This window comes from Phaenicophaeus curvirostris, chromosome 16, assembly GCF_032191515.1.
Source record: "Phaenicophaeus curvirostris isolate KB17595 chromosome 16, BPBGC_Pcur_1.0, whole genome shotgun sequence".
NCBI lineage: Eukaryota > Metazoa > Chordata > Aves > Cuculiformes > Cuculidae > Phaenicophaeus > Phaenicophaeus curvirostris.
The window spans coordinates 6,190,363-6,207,828 of record NC_091407.1 but is presented as its reverse complement, the minus strand read 5'-3'; the positions used below and the strand labels follow the sequence as shown (position 1 = coordinate 6,207,828).

General features: G+C 43.2%; 1 protein-coding gene across 2 annotated transcripts in view; it reads right to left on the bottom strand.

The window, feature by feature from the left end:
- SDK1 (sidekick cell adhesion molecule 1) overlaps positions 1–17,466 on the bottom strand; it is a 396,340-nt gene continuing 378,874 nt past the window's right edge. For both annotated transcript variants that reach the window (XM_069870517.1, XM_069870518.1), the window contains 5 exons: positions 17,192–17,356; positions 14,447–14,584; positions 12,359–12,479; positions 12,019–12,148; positions 1–6,257 (listed from right to left, as the gene is read on the bottom strand). In XM_069870517.1, coding sequence (XP_069726618.1) covers positions 5,985–6,257; positions 12,019–12,148; positions 12,359–12,479; positions 14,447–14,584; positions 17,192–17,356 — 827 coding nt within the window. In that variant the 3' untranslated portion in view covers positions 1–5,984. The remainder of the gene's footprint in view (positions 6,258–12,018; positions 12,149–12,358; positions 12,480–14,446; positions 14,585–17,191; positions 17,357–17,466) is intronic.

Here is a 17,466-nt window from a genome sequence, read left to right as displayed (position 1 = left end):
TGTTTCAAAAAGGGTTCTTTTAATTAGAAGCAAGTTTGCAAAAGAAGAAGTAACTTTCTCATATAAAACAGTGGAGTGGTGAAGGTGAGGCTAACAAGAGGTGTGGAACAAAAATCCAGGGCAAATCCCCAAGGAGACACTGAAATAAAAGCAACAATCTGATAACCATAGTAAGCCAAAGGGTAACTCAAACACAGCTGTGTACGGTGGTCCTACCCCTAAACTGACAGCAGATACCAAATTAGTGGATGGATTCCATTCTAAGAGTTGGCAAAGTGACCAGCTACAAACTCACCATAATACCATGTCCATGCATCTTTCTGCTACCCAAGAGCTCCCACTGCACCATGACAGATCCCAGCACTGCCCAGGAGCTTAGTGACATCAGAGGGGGAGCACTGGTGGCACTTCCCCAGTGTCCCACCTGCGGAACATCACCACATTGTACTAGCAGAAAAGTTTCATTCCCAGATCTAGAGAATCAGACATAAATGGGAAAGCACTTTAAACACTTTGATATAAAGCTCTGTAACCTCATTCCAGTCTCTATATCCAGCAATTCAAGCCCCAAGAAAGTGCACAGTGATCAAACAGCATCAAAATAATGAAGTCCTTACCAAGTCCTGTGGCTCGAAGGCCATTTCAAGTAGGTAAGCGGCACCTTTGAGCAGATCACATTCTGAGTCAGAGCCTGAATCTCAAGTCCCAGTGGTATTTCATTCCTTGCCCAACCATACCTCACCTGTCCCGTGTGTCATCTCTGTGCTTATTGGTTGTGGCTCTGTACTACCAGGGGGGCACAAAACTTTACACCTTCACAAAGTGCAAGTCGACTTCATTTGTCTGAGAGGGCTTGGGTGGAGATGTAGAGGAGAAGAGGAGGAATACAGAAATACAAAGAATTTAAGGGACTTGTCAGGTAGAGCCATTTAAGTCCCATGCCCAGCCCAACACGTTCAGCCTTGGAGTCGATGTGCTCCTAATTCAAGGGTGGCTTTCTTAAGGGGGTTTCAATGGACATTGTACAATCACATTGTCACGCGTGTGGCTTTGCGTTAACACCACAGCAACATACCTCTCCCCATATGACCTCTAGTAATGCCATGATGATGTACGGACTCCACACATGCTGGCAAAAACCTATAAAAACAACCTAAGAAATGTGATTGAACCAGCAGGAACGCTAGGTTGAATTAAGCTGTTTGCAGTACAACCTGCCTATCTAGCAACTGCTCTGTGATGGCATTTCCTCTCCAAATATAACCCCTCATTGCATGTGCTCTTCTGGCTGCTGTTGATAAAGGAGATCAGTAAAGATAGGAGGTCTTGGGATCATATCGAGATCATTTTGAGTCTTACATGTCACAGGTTTCTAGGACTTCAAGGCTTCTAATGGCCCTGCCAAAGGTTATCTTTCTTGTGTTTGTTTGGATTTTTTTTTGTGTGTGTGTTTTTTGGCTTTTTTTTTTCTTTATAGTTTCCTGATAAATTCCTTTCTAAAAGGGGTTTTCTGAAACAAGTTGCCCAGCTTATCTGAAAACAGCAAGTGGGTGAAGACACCAGTGCTCTGTACATATAAATAACTCTCTCTCCCTGCTTTTTGGAGAGTGGTTTGGATAATCTTTGGACGACTCAATGGATTTCTTGAGGGTAGCAATGACAAGGATAATAAACATACCCCCTGTGTCAAGACAGGCCTGGATATTTATTCTAAACAATTACTACAGCACCTTCTGGTAGACACCTGTGTAGAAGCAGGAAAAAAAATGAGATCTTGGCCCATCTGCAAAGCTTCACTGGCTTTAACATTCAAAATCAAGAGGATAAAAATAACCCTTTTGGGTAATGGACAAGTTTCTTTCTCTGTATGGTTTTTCTCTTCAGTAACGCCAACTGCTTTCAAAAGTGGGATCACTGACCCAGTGACGATCGCTGGTTGCAGTGTGATTCCTTTAGTAAATGCTGATGAAACCCTTTGCTCCCTGTACTCTCACTTCTCCCTGCCCTCCCCACCTTTCACACGGGTGACTCCCAGGGTGGGGAAAAAGAGACTCCCAGTGATGAAAGCAAAACAGTGCCCTCTCCTGTCCCTTCTCACTGCAACTGCTTGAACCTGAGCAGCGCAAGCCGCGCACCAACATTGGAGCATTAAAAGAGGGGAATGGGAATATTCCACCCAAGAGTGTGGGCTATGGTGGGGGATACACCATGTGTGTTATGGACTTCTGTGGGATAAAATATTCCATGTAGAGTGGGCTGGGACAGTATAGCTCCTGCACTTGTGCACTTCTGCACACGATTTATGATAGAGACAACCTGAGGTTCGATGCCACTGAGAGTCCTGGGAGCATCACTGATGGTGGTGGTTGGTGTCATCTCAGCCATGGGAGGGGGTGTGAAAACTTGGGCATTTTTTCCTGCAGTAAATTGGATATTTCCATGGCTATTGCATGAAAAATGAGCTCCTGTTAAACTGTTCCCTGCAATGTCTCCCTTGGTCATTTCTTTAAGTTGTTTTTATTTTTCAGTAACAGCCACCAAGAGACCTGAGAAACATGGGAAAGTAAATAAATAAATACACATGAAATATCCTAAGAAGGTGTTTTAAATACAAGCCTTCATTTTTCAAGACTATTCTAAACAGGAAGATGGAAACAGAAGTGGATTTGATGGTTGAAATCATTGTAACATGACAACTAACGTTTAAAAGTCGTATTTCAAGGCTGTGATTCCCAAAGATTACAGCTATGAAATAGAGCTTTCTTGCTAACTGATGGAGTGTTTCCTTCCAGATAGAACAATTTACCTGATATCTGAGGTAAATAAAAACTACCCATTAATCATATTTTACAAGTACAGCATGTTAACAAGAAGGCTCAGGCATCATGTACGCGGCTATACAGGATCCTGGGCAGCAGAACACACATACTATGCTCATCTTAGGGGTGATCAGTGTACTCCTATGCTTTAAAATTGCCTAAGTAACATAACCAACATGTAAGAAAAGCCAACGCCTAAACAAAACATAACTGAGACTGACAATAGTGTGGTCTGGAAGAGAACAGAAATACCTTTGTTTGGATCAACAGGTCCTAAAGGAATCACAACTAACCTGTTATTTCAGCAGTCAAAAGAAAGAGCCGTACAGCCACCTCAGCAGGTCCTCAGCAAGCTCAGGATTTTTAGTTGCAGGTGATTCTGATATAAAAGGAATAGTCTATTCTTCTTGCTTTGTACAGCTTGTGTTGCTCCCCATGTTGTCCTTCAGTGGAGCAGCAGCCACAAAGTCCATTTCCTTTATTCCCCATGGTTTCCTTGCTTTTTTTTTTTTTCTCAATGTGGTACCAGGTCAGCCCCAGGGAGTAACTGTGCCTTACACCGATTCACATCTGGCAATATTCAGGAGATATGGAGCTACTCGCACTATGCTTTCCTTTGGAGCAAACTCTCCAGTGTTCAATGTACTTTCTACTAATCTATATCCCTAAGTCCTTAGTGGTCCTTGAAAGGCTCCTCCTGCAGCACTACCTCTCATACTTGTTGGATAAGCGCCACTAAAAATCCTACAGCAATTGCATTGCTATGTCACACGCATATAATATGAGGTGTATAAAATATGTAATCTGATGCAGGAAATAACAAAGGAGAAAGAAAACAAACCAGAAAGTCACATAGATAATTTTGTCTAAGAAACAAAAAAACTGAGATGGCAAACAAATTTTTGTCAGTTCAGTAATTAAAGCAAAGTTCATATGGCTTAAGAGAACAGTCAAAGTGCAGAAAAGGCAGTGGGTTGTTTTGTTTGCTTTGTGTTCCTTCTCACAGTAAGCTCCACCTCATCCTCTTTGGAGTCCCTTCTGCATCCCACACACATCCCATCCAGGCGCAGAGAGGGGGATGGCTCACAGAGTTTTGGCTCAAGCCCACGTCTTTGCATATCCCTTGCCATCTAAAGAGCTGAGGATCATTATCCCAAACTCAAACTCCCTTAAACACACCCACTGGAGTTTTTGGTTTTGAACTTTTTCTTTCTGAAGCCTTTGGAGAGGAACAGCAATCCAGTGCCAAAGCTATCCAGAATCTGTATACTCCAAGAGCAGCAGTGCTTAGAGGCAGTGCCAAAGAGTAAAGGCAGTTCTGAGATTGTTTGTCCTGTCTAAGAGGCACTGAAAGGTGACAGCAAGGTTGAGCTTGCTCTTGGTACCTTCTCTGTTCAGGTGAGGTGCCACCAGACTACTTCTAACCAGCCCCTATGGCAGGAACAGGTAGCCACTGTAATTAGTGCCAGGCTGATTTCAACAACCGGTCTTGAAGACACCACCACCCAGTGTCACAGCTGCCCCACATCCCTCCAGCGAGGACAGGGACAATTTGCAATAGCAACAGTGCTCACATGTGCCCTGATGGGACCTTAGCAAGCAGCAGGATACCAATTTTCCTGGCTGACCTACACCCACCTGGGAGGAAATGCCAGTCACTGGAGTGGCAAGGACTTGCCTACTTCACCTTTCAAGAGCCGGACTTGGATTCTTTAAGCCCCTGACAACTTCCTTGTGAGCAAACAACTTGCTGCTAAACATGACAGACTCAGGAAAAGGACACAAAAAAAGAAAATAAAAAGGGAACTATACAAAAAGATGAAAAATAAACTAAAAATTCCCTTCTCTCCTTTCCAAAGGCTGTAGCTTCAAGTGCACAAAGCAGCCTGTAAACGTGCACAAGGTAATTCGTGACCCTAATGCTTGAAAAACCTGGATAGCTTTATTTGGAGACACTTTGTTGCTTCTCCCAGATATGAAGCTGAAGAATCAATAAAAGGCACCTGTGGACACCAAAACTCACCCAGTCTGTGTGACGTGTCTTTGTACTAAAAAAATAAAATCAAACAAACCCAGTTACTATGTACTTTTTACAGACCAGTAAGCAGCACAGCAGAGTCTGGACAAGACAGGATACTCAACTTCTATTGACAGGGCAGGATACAACCCGGATGATCAAAACCCTCATCAAGTAGTTAACTCTCTAGCTTGTCACTGCAGTCTTAATTGAAAGATTCCTCTTGGCTTGCTGGGTAGTGTCCTTTGACTTTAAAAAAAATGACCGATTCAAATGGCACATACAGTCCACAAGGCAGGATTAGAGCCACACCAAAACCAAACTGATCTTGCAAATGAACCTTTCCCACTTGCTTCACCCACTGCTGCCTACAGTGTTCTTTAGAGACATCTCCTCTTCTAAGGACCCTGGAGCTGGAATATTTAAAAATCCAGCAGGTCCCATTTGAATAAGAAAGAAAAGCAGATCAGTAATTCAGTATAAATATACCAGTAGTGAGCCTAGAGCAGACAAAGTGAAACATCTGAGCCTAAGTTGATCAGCCAGTGCTCCTAATGTGGGGAGCAGCAAAGAGGAGAGGAGAGAGGAGGTGACTGGTTTTCACACAAAAATTTGTCCAAATTTGTCCCTCTTCTATAATTTCATACTTGACCTTAATGACAGGGAAATATTAAAAAGAAAAAAGATTAGAGAGAAAAAAAGAAGAAAAAAGAGCCTGGGAGATTTTATGTTTTCTCTTCAAATGGCATCACAAAGTCACGCATTGCATCTAGGGAATTCACCTCCTTGTTTGGGAACGGGGATACAGGAGGAGGAGAGAGAAAGAAAGAGGGAAGAGGAGGGCATGGGAGCTGCTTCCTGAAGCAGTGTTACAAAAAGCAGTTAAAAAAACCCTAGTATTCACAAGTGGTTAAAATCATCACTCTTCAGAATTCCTTTTTTTTTTTTTTTTTTAGCAAAGGTTCAGCTAGTTCAGCTCCATATTTGTAGAGTTGATTGTCTTCAGAAACAAAAAACCAACCCAGCCTCATTCGTGTTCCCATCTGTTTCTACCCTGATAGAGAAGTTACCCACGGTTCACCGCACCGGTCATACACACACAGTCACTGTGACGGGTCCCTCTGAGTGCTCCATCCCGCAGTCCCGTCTCAGACGAAGGAGGAGAACCCTGTCACTGGAGTCCGGGAGCCGGGCGCGGGCTGTCCCGTTGGGGTGTACACCCCTCCTGAGCTCTGTGTCGTGATGACAGTCTGGAAATAGGGTTCTGTCTCGCTGGCGGCGCACTCGTCGTATCTGTAGGACGTCGGGTGCTTCACCCCTTTCTGCTGCCGCTTCCACGAGTTGTAGTATGTGGGGTCGCTCATGTAATGGTTCACAAAGGAATGCTTTGGCAACTCATCTTCATAATCTGAGTCAGTGGCCTGGAGCATCAGGAAAATAAAATAAAATAAATCAGCCATTAGCATCTACGATTTAGCCTCTTACACTCTGAAAGAAATAAGAGACAAGTTTAATATCACCAGCTGAAAAAAGCTGTAATTTTAGGGTAGGACAGTTTGTAGTCCACCTATAACACACGCTGGACTGCAGAGAAGCACTGTGCTCTGGTTTAGCCAGTGTTTGCTGCTAGAGGGAGAGTTCCCTGATGAATGCTGGCAATAAGAAGTGCAGAGAAATCCCTTCCAATTCACCGCAGAACGCTGCGGCGGGAGCTAAGAGTTCCTATTTTGACACAAGATGCAGGGAAGTGTAGAGACACATAAGGAAATCAACAGCTTTTAATCACATAATCAAAAAGACTGCAATTACAGCTGAGAATCCCCTTCTGAAGCAAGGACAGAAAGAATATGTCCCATGCAAATGCTCTCAAGTTAGCCACACATGCTGTTGTTTGTTGTGGTCAGACCAGGCCACCTGCACAGTACTCTGGATTTGGCTTGCAAGCCCCGTTAAGTATTGAAAATCAGTCAGATCACCGAAAAGGAATTAAGAAAAATTACTTTTTTTTTTTTTTTTTTTAGGCAAGCAACTCTTATCTGTACATTCCATCTACTATTGGTGGTCCAACAAGTCACATAAACAGTGGTAAAAGAGGAAGGAGAACGCAAAATCTGGATGAGAACTGCCAGGTAGGAGCATTCTATTGAGATTTAACCAGACAGGCTTTGTGCATCTGCCCCTCCTCTGAAGTACTGCTGCTGTGATGCAGCCGAAGGAAGCACAGAGGGCTCGTACATCTCCTCTGAGTACAGAGACCACAGCAAAGCCTTGGCCATGGTATCCAAGTGCACATTTTCCTTCTGTTCCCACTGATGTTCCCACCAATAACAGCCACATCCCATACAACACACAAACATTTACCCAGTCATTTCCATACCTCATGTCTTCTCGCAAAAATCTCTGGTTCGAGCATTCAAAAGCTTTTATTCCTTTCCCCTCTACCCCCAGATAATCTGCATAGCTGATTCTAAAGGCAATTAAATATCAAAGTAGTAGCTGCCTAAGACATACAAGACAGAGACGGGTAAGCACAGCTCATAATTGTTAGTTGCAGCAATTAAGTTTCAAAAGGTTCGTATTGTTCTGATCTATGACACCACACAGCAAACACTCATCCTTCTTGATCCTGTCTGCCACATAACTAGTCTCTCCTCCTCTAAAGCTCCTTTTTAATGGTCTCAGAAGAACAATCCTCAAATGCCTTGTGAACCACTGTTTGAAAAGGGCACTGCATCCATCATCCCACTTCTTTGCTTAGATAGCTGCTTCAATACTATTTTGTGCCCATTTTCCAGCACAGAGGGTGATGGACATGGCTGAGAAATTTTTCCTGGAGTTTTCTGGAAGTCTGAGCAAAGCAGCTCTTCACAGCTTTGTAAAATTTCCCTTCCACCATTAACCACACTTTGACTCTTTCAGCGTAAGGAAAAGAAACCCCACAAAATTCTAGTGACCCCTCACCAATGTCCCCACAGACATAAAGAAACAAAGGCAACTAAAGGGCTGGAAGCTTTAAGAAGAAATGCTGAGAAGAAATTGTATCCAGAAGACTGACACTTGACTTGATAGGTATAATAATACTGATGCAGTCTCTTGATTTCTGTCCATCGCTAGCAGAAAAATACTCACCCACAAAACTAATATAATTTCTGTACCTTAGCCAAGTTCTTTCGAGACTGCCAGAAGTCAACATATTAAAGAGGAGAAATCCTGGGAACACTTTTAGATGGGCTGCTGCCATTTGAAATACAGGGTCACTGGACTTGCCATGAATGGAAAGAGGAAATTTAAACCAATACCATCTAGTGATATATACCTCTACTTCTAATGGTATATCAAATGAAAGAGAACACTGATTTGGTGTAAATAAGGCCAATGCCTATCAGAAGTGACTTTCATGAAACACATCCAGCTGTAGTACCTTTCACCATCATTAGCACTGATGCTGGAAAGGATAACCTATTTGTTAGCGTCAATACAACTTGTTTCCTCCGTGCCTCCTTCAGAATAGGCAGGAACTGACTATTCCATTCATGTTTTCAAAGTATCTTCGAAGGTCTGCTCCAAACAAGGTACTATAATCAGCAAGGAATTCTCTAAATTGCCATCTGCATCCCTCTCTGCCCCGAGGAGAATCAAGGAGTAACAAGATAAACCTTTTTTGCATGACAATACAGACAGCTTATACAAGAGAATTACTTTTTAGTGGTTTTTAAACTATTGAGTAAATAGAAATGCTGCAGGGCTTTTTGCTTTGTTTTTGGTTTTCTCCCTTCAGTGCAACTGTGGCTTTGTTACCTTGGAAACCTCCATAGGCTGGGGTGTGATTGGGTGTGTGGTGACATTACAGACTGTCAACCAAAGGTGTACTGATGCCTGTGAAACAACAAATACAGAAAACGGGAAGCTATTTAAGTATTTTATTGATAGCACGACATGCACAAGTGCTGCTCAGAGGCAAGTCAGCAACCAGAGTTGGCTAGCTTATTCCACAGGAAATTTGAAAATAGTTCCAGTTATCTTTTTTTTTTTCTTTTAAAATGACTGCATAAGAAACAATCTTATGAGATTATTTCTACAAATGTAGATGGCAGCAGTTTCTTTTGGTTGACATGAAATTAATACGCTGTAAAAGAGACAAGGTAACCTACTATACAAAAAGATTTCTCTGGACATGAGAACCCTTGCTTATTTAATGTGCCACCTGCAGCCACTTACCACATGGTGCCCAACTTGTCAAGAACACTGGAGAACTTCATTGGGAACAAGTTAAATACATATTTGGTATTAAGTTTTAAGTGGAAATGTATAATATCTTCCTCTAGAGCTGAGAAAGCAAAAGTCAGTCAGATTGCAGAGAGAAGCTGGGACGACCAGAGCATTGCCAGTGTTCAGCACTGACTGATAACGAGCACAATCTGTATTATCTCCCGGAAACAGGTTTTGGTAGACCACAAGGACATATGAGAACAAACAAACACACAACACCCTCTCCCTCCCTCCTGTAAAACTGCTCTTCCGTGGCTGGATGACATCGCAAATATATCATCAAATTTCTGTACATGGTGAACACCAAATTTCTTCAGATTATCTGTCCAAGCCTCGTCCATTTGACTAATTATCTAAAAGCCTATTATTATTAATCATTTAGAAATTACACTCTTAGCACTCTCTTGCTCCATACCTGCCAATTAAACTACTTTAACCTCATTAACAGCACTGGTGCTTGGCTTTCATGACATGGAGTAAGTTAACCACTTGATTTATGAATTTTAAGAGTACTGCTTGATCTTAATTTTCTCTTTGTTTCTATCTTGCTCTCCTCATCAGGAGAGAGCTTGGAGGAAGCCTCCGAGGCAGCTGTGCTGTGAGTGCAGTCAGTCAGCCTGAGAGTTCCTTGCAGGCTTCTTCATGTTCAGCAAACCCCATGAGACTCGAAGCCAGTGAGCTTCCTTCTTTTCCATATAAAATCTTGACACCTCAGGCAACAGGGCTAAGACTAAGCAGCGACAAGATGACACGTGGGTTGAAAGCAAAAAGCACAGGTTTTGGCCCTGCCTGCCTTTATGTGCATCATATTAAATGGAATTTGAGATCCACGGAGAGATGTATTGGAGAAAAAACAGGCCCTCCTTTGCTGCAGAGGACCAAACCAGCATAGAACTCACAGAAAAAGGTATATTTAACGCTTCACATAACAGGAAACATTTCTGCCTGCTAAGAGAGATCGAAATTCTGAAATTCTTGGAAAATCGAGCTTGTCTGTTAAGATCTCCTTTGAGAACAGAAACAAAAATAACAGAAAAGACAAACAGGAATTGCTAATAGGTACAGGAATACTTGAAAAGAGAGTGGTCAAACATCTATACTCACCTCTGCCCAACCCACCCTCACCTCCTATTTGTACCAGCCAATGTAAACAGCATTTTCAGGCTGATCAAAAGGCAGCATCTCCTATTGCTACCTCTGCTGGGAGTGTATTAACATTTCATGCCTAAAAGCACTCCCCGCCACAAAAAAAAAAGAAACAACCAAGCATCAAAGACATTATACAGAAGTGCTGCCTATCTGAGCCCCAAGGAAAAAGAGGAGGCATATTTTTTTCACATACTCGCATGCACGCACAGACTCTCAAAAACACTAGAATCTCAATTGAGACCTTCAGGCGCGACTGCAGTACACAGTAAATAAATAATATTAATAATAGCCTTAGAAAAAAAACCCTCCAAAATCCCTTTCTTCTACGCTGTACAAACAGCGCACATAGAAGGCAGTAATGACACCCTGCAAGCAGACTTTTGCGCGTTACCAAGAAATACCACATGGGGCATTGAAATTAATGTCAAAAGGTGCCGGTGCTAAATTCACGATCATGCTCAGCAAACTGTTTTAATGACAGGTTTAATGCTGAGTTGTTACTGTGACACGACCAAAGCGCTATGGATTTAATCTGGAGGGTACTGCTCGTGCATTGCACAGACAGCAGCTTGAGCTCCACCAAGGAAAACCGCCTGCACGATGGGTCGGCCACAGGGCAGCACAAAGCAGCAGGCTGTCCGTGGTAATTAACAGGAGGTGAGAGCTAGGTAGCCAGGGAAAGCAGCTGTAGCTGCAGGTGCAGGAAAGCTACAGATGAAAACTGTCATCTTCTTTCACTGCTTGTTGCTCTTGATTTATTCTTGCTAGAAGGGTCAGGTTTGGAGTATTTTGGCCCACTGCTCGCTTCTTGCACTGTCACTTCAGGTTTGTCAGGATCTCAGCTGACAACACAGAATTTTAGAGACAGATTTACCTTTCTGGATGTCCCTTGAAGTTTGTCTATTCACCTCTGGCTATTGTTGGGCTTTTACAGACCAGAAGCACTTTCTTTCTACTTACAGGGGACATGAGACAAAAGATGGAGCACTGCCAGATGGACAATGCTGGTATACACCCGCCTTCCTTGGAGAACAGAGTCTAAAGGCAACCAGAAAAGAAGGCTCCTCTTGAATTAGCCTAATGCTGTGGGCTAGGGTGCTCAGAAACCTGAACGCTGGTCTCTCACAGCCATTGCCATGTGCTCCCTGGCACATCACTCACGCCCCACTTACTCCCTGTGTAACAGCAGCAGCAGTGATCACCACGCAAGGCCAGTCTTCTGAATCTCAGTGTTTGCTGTAGCAGTCTAAAAAAGGCACTGTGAAAACTTCAAGCCACATCTCATACTTCAGTCAGGCAACCATCCAAAGTGCGTCCCACCTGCAACCTCACCCAGACAGCAGCTGTGGCCAGCTGGTGATTTTGCAGCACATATATATGTTTTCCCCAAAGTGCTCCAAGTTTGCAGCCTCCAGACAGAATGGGAAGAGCAGCCCCTTCCAGAGAAGTCAGCACACACTGGCTGACTGATTGCATTTGCTTTCTATGTAACGCTGGAAAACTGTGAATATCTGCTAAGGCCAGGTCTGGAATTTACCCTGGCTGGGTCCTGCTTACTATTTTTTCCTTTGACATTTTAATTTTAATATGTGATGCAAACAGCCTGGTGAATTGGACATTTAAAGTCCCCAAGACAGACAAACAATGACACCACAGTATAATGCAGCTATGGAACCAGAACTTCAAAACTTGCTCGGGTTCATCAGGGAAATGAACGTCTGCTGTGACTGCGTAACATTTGGCAAGGCAAAGGAAAACCCTCACCTCTGACTCTGACACTTCTAAGGGCTTCTCGCTCAGGCCCAAACCCTCAGTCAGCACAGCTCCGTTGTACTTGTTGCAGATATCCTCATCCGAGTAGTGGAGACCTCCTGGGCTTGGGCGAGGAGGAGACCTAGGAAATGTGAAGGGTGAGTGTGTAATTTCTCTGAAATGACACAATTCATGGCACAACTAAATCTTGCTTAGAAGCCAGAATTACAGCTTGAGGCAGACTTGGATATTAAAATCCTCCCTAGATCCTCCAGACAATGGTCTCTCCTTTCTACCTATTTAACAGTTGCCTGAAGTCATTTCCAAGAGTGTAGTGTTCCCAGCTTCTTACCTGGTTCCATTTTTCTTTGAGAAGGTGCTCTTGATGTTCAAGTGTCTGCTGTTGAGCTCTAGAGCAGTGAAGCCTCCGTTATCCAGGGTGACTGACTCTTCCACATTGGAGATGGTTTTACCTGGAGCCAGACAATGAAAGATTCAGCTGAAACAAAGGCACTTTTCCCCCAAATACAACTCTAAGAGCTAACATCTTCTTTGTGTTTATCACATTGTTAATTATTTGAAAAATCTCTTTACCTTTCTGATTGGCAAATGAGTACAATCAGTTAAGGAGAGGACCTTATCTGTAGGGTGAACCGGCAGGAGGAGCCAAAAGAGGGGAAAGGAGGAGTCATGGATGGATGCATTTCATTGAGATGTAAGCATCTAAAACAGCGCAGATGAACTGTGTTCCATAAGTGCTAATTCTTGTCTTTTGGCTATAAACAGAAACCAGGTGACTAATTCAGGCAGCCACTGAAGACGTCCTAAATCACAAGCCGTGAATCCCATTCATGCTGACTGAAGCAAAGCAAGGGAAAGTAAAACTAGGAAAGACAGTAAAGGAGAGAGAGAGGGGAAAAAGAAAGCAACAAAGAAAGCACGAGATAGGTAGGTTAAGTGGATAGCAAATGGGAAAAAGATGTCAAAGTTGTAATGAGGATAAGATATAGATGTGAAAAATCACTGGACAATGTAAGGCAGGGAAAAGGACAAGAGACTGGAAGAAGAGGGAAAATACAGCAAATTATAGTACTTCTTCTGATCAAATATAGCAAGAGCTTATTCTCTCCTATGCTCATTCTTTGTAATCCCAAAGATGTGAGCTCAGCTCGTGCCCCAGGGATAAGGACCGGTTGCATATTGCCACTTTGCAGTGGACAGGTACTTTATCCTCAGCTTCAATTTCAGTGCTACATTAAGACTCAGTGTGAACACTGATATCTGACAGTACAGGTCAGACCTGTCTTTTCCCGTCTGTGCCTCAAACACAGAGCAAAACTAAGAAGATGAGAGATTTCCTATGAGCCATGCATACAAATATGTAATAGTATTAGCTTGGTAGAATGCCACAGTATTCACACATCTCCTATCTCATGGGATCGAAATCTGATTTTCTAACACTTGTTAGAAATGAATTATAAAGAAAGAAAAGATCTTCACTTTGGGAATGAATTACTAAATAGTGCCTGGAAGAATCCTTCATTACATTAATCCTGAAGAACAGGTAGTGCAAAGACCCATCCACCTGATCCTACTCATTAACGTGCCTTTTTGGGGACCTTCTGGCATCAGAGCAATTTCTTGCTAGAGGTGGAGGCAGCTATCAGAGAATTACATATGTGAACAACCCTTCCAGGACTTTATTATACTAGGAGAAGAAAAGGTAAAAACAATATTCAGAGCTCAAGAACTGGGCATTTTGAAAGGGGACTATTCTATCATTTCTAGTTATAGAGCAGCTAGCTCCTGTTTCTTTTCAGAAAGGAGACTTAAAAATCATAACTAAAGGAAAATTCAAAGCTTGATGTTCATTATACCTTAAAGCCTAACAGGTCCAGATAACCAAGACATCTCCTAGCTGCTTGGCCCCCAGCCCAGCAACTGCAGCTTGGCTTGTGAAATGAATGCGAGATGCAGGGCACTCAGTATAAAGGAGTTCTGAGATAGTCTTCACACATACAGACCAGGAATATTTGCACTGGGTACAGCCAAGAAAAGCAGAGAATTTCTCCTCCTCCCCATCTATGAAGGAATGACAAAGCTAAATGAAGCTCATCCTGGTTTTGTGGTCTTCTGCCAAGCATTTGACCCAGACTCCTTGGCTTTTGCTACAGTCCCTGGGACTTCCAGATGCTACCCTATCCAAGCCCATGGCTGGTTAGCATCCAAAACCTGATTAAGATCAGGCACTCTTTGCCCAGTATGGCTATGGGCAAAAGCCATTTATACCGAACCAGACATTAAAAAGATTCGAGTCTTCTGCCAAACAAAAAAGCTATAAAGCGAGTCCTTGTTGAAGAAAACATGAGTTCAAAGGGAAGACATTTCTAATTCCCGCAGCTCCTGAGAGCGCGTGCACAGCATGGAGCTGACATCTTACCTGCGCTGCAGTTCTTGTACTTCTTGCTCTGGCCGTGCAGGACCAATGCAAACACCACCAGGAGGATAAGGATCAGACTTGAGAGAGCCATCACCAGCAGAAACCACCACTCCTCATAGAAAGGGGCCTCTGTTTGTGCTGAAAGAGCAAAACCCAAATAATAATTCCTCTTGATCCTCCAAAATTTTCTCTTCTTCCCCACAGTGAGTAATGCATCTATAACAATGTACAGGACAGAGAGATGTTGAAAGGAGGTAATATAGACTACTCTGAACTCAGACTTTTACGGGAGGTGCTAACACTTCTAGATGGCAAAGAGAACAGGAGCATGTGACAGCTCTGGCATCTCCACCATCATTTTTCACACACCCAAAACAGTGCTCCAGAATCCTGTAGCTAATAAGTTATCACCAAGTGAAGAGATGGAGGGTTATTTCCACAGCTCTGCACACCTGCATTCCTTGACTACTGTGGTATGCTTAGTACTCTCAGGGTCAGAGGAACCACCAATATATCTATCATGACCCACAATTACTCCACTCTTTAAGAGGCTTTCCCCGCCAAAACGCTGCTCAGTGGCTCTTTGAAAAATCCAGCCACTGCCAGGGAACAAAGTACACTTGTTTCAATCTCTTTCAGTTCCTCCATTAACTCTAACTTCCAACATTCACTGCTACTTTATATCATTTCCCCATCAGCTTAGCCCAGTCTGATGTGCAGCACATGATTATCAATTGAGTTCCCTAGATTTTGTGCACTCTCAAGTAATTTCACTCCATTTGACCCCAACTGGAGGCACAAAATGATACTAACTTCCCCATTCTATATTTATCTTGCCAGTCTTTGTTTAAAATAATAAGTATTGTTATTTTCCTGCAGTGATACTCTCTTTGTCAGCATCCCTCAGCTTTGTGAAAAAATGCTGCTGCTGGAGCACAAGCCAGCAGTTGTATATAATTTCTCTGTAGTCTATAAGATAGAAGAACACCTGGTAGGAATGGGCAATATCAGGAGACCGACTTCAACCCCTCACTATCACTGAACCCAGGCACTCTCTTTCCCCAGCTGTCCTGAGCCCTGGATCTAAACCCATGTCTGTTGTAAGCCTGATGATATGAACTCAAATTTGTTCCGGATCACTGGGTATTCTGCAGCAGTGAAAAGCAGCTACGCTCTTCCTTTGCTAGGAGGCCAGTCCAGGCCAACAAAGTCCTAAGGGCAAACTGCACAAACCATGCTGGGCTGAGCAGATTTGGTGCAATTTATACCTCCCTGTGCTAGCTGAAGTGGCCAGCCTAAAATGCTTTATACTTTTATCATTGAGAATCTCAACGGAAACCTCTTACTTTCATGCAGCAATTTGAGATGAACACTGAAGCATCAAAAGGAGGTGAATTAAATAGTTCTGTTCAAGTGGAGAACTTACAAACAAGCGGTTTATTTATAAAAAGTATCACAAGGAGCTGCATGCCCAGCTTCAGAGGAATAATATCTTCCAGGAAAGGAAAGACTGACATGATTACCGACCCTTTACATTGTGTTACAGCCTCAGTGAAATAACAGATAGGAAAAACACTGACTCTCGGTGTTTGAAGTGGGTTGTCTATGCCCTTGTCCTGAAGGAGAAAAACAAGGGTAGCACTCACCCTGAAATCCATAGACAGCTCTTACAGGCTAAGTGGTTAATTGTGTAAGGACAAACGCAAACGCAGCCGCAGCCGTGATGGCGATAGCAGCATTTACTACTCTTGCCTGCTGGGTAACTGTTGAATGGTGTTTATGCTTTTCACTAGAGGAACAAAGAGATAAAAGCCACTCCAGATACTGGAGCATTGCCAGGTTCTCAGGACTCTCCAGAATTTTGAATCACAAACCTGCTTTATCAGGTTCTTTTACTCCACTTGTCTGTTTTCGCTGACATAGCAAGGACAAAAGCAACCTGGGGTACAGCTCTCTTTGCAAGGGTAAGAGGAAACCTGAGCAAAGCTTTCATGAGGGCGAGCTCTCCCACTTCACAACAGGCCATTGAACTGGAGCTGCCCAGAGAGCAAGCTGAGTGGAGTCTGCTTTTCAAGGTATTGAAGTTCCTTCAGAAAACTGGAGTGCCAGGTTGCTCAAAAGGATTTTGGAAGCAAGTTTAGGCCATAGGCCTTGTCTACTGAGAATAAGCACAAGAGAGCAGTGACGGTGGGAAGAGCCCGAGTGCATCACCAGCAAGATGTTCTGATAGAGGGGGGGCTGGAGGCATCACACTGCACTGGAGCTGCCAGCACAGAGGGCATCAGGACTAATTTTGTGAAACTAGACTTCCATAATTTTTGAGAGCTAAATACAAAAAACACAGGAAATGTTTATCAGAAAACCCTGGGAATAAAAATAAGTAAACAGAGTAGAGAAAACAATGGACTAGGGGAGGGAAGAAGGAAAAGCAAATGAATTATAGACTGTGTAGATTAGTCTTGGGGCAAAAGATCTTGCACGTTAACACTCGTGATATCCCTAAAAAGCTTCTCTGTCAAACTTCAAAATGGCACACATGCATTTTTCCTCCTAAGAGTAAAGCACACTGATTCACCACTATATTATTTTGGTTTTATCCTAAAAGAAGTGAAAACAAGCTGCCCTTCATTATTTGTTGCAAATAGAGAACGTAGGCTGTTTGGTTTGCTTCCATCTTCCTCCCTCCCAACCGCAAGAAATGCCACTGGAAAAGACACTTTAAAAAAAAAAAAAATCCATCATTACCTGATACTGCTACAGAGGGAGCACTTGGTTCTCCATAGCCAAATTCGTTGACAGCCACCACCCGAAATTCATAGGTCACGCCGTGCCTGAGTTTGTCCAGGCTGACAGTGTAGGAGGTAGCACTGCGAGGGATGTCCTTCACAAACATATCCCACAGTCCTTCATCTAGGAAAGCAGGAAGGAGAAAAACGGCACCAACTGTGAAACTTGGCACTTCCTTCTGCTCACTGAAAAAAATTGTCATTAATTATGTGTTTCAACCACCAGCAGAGGAC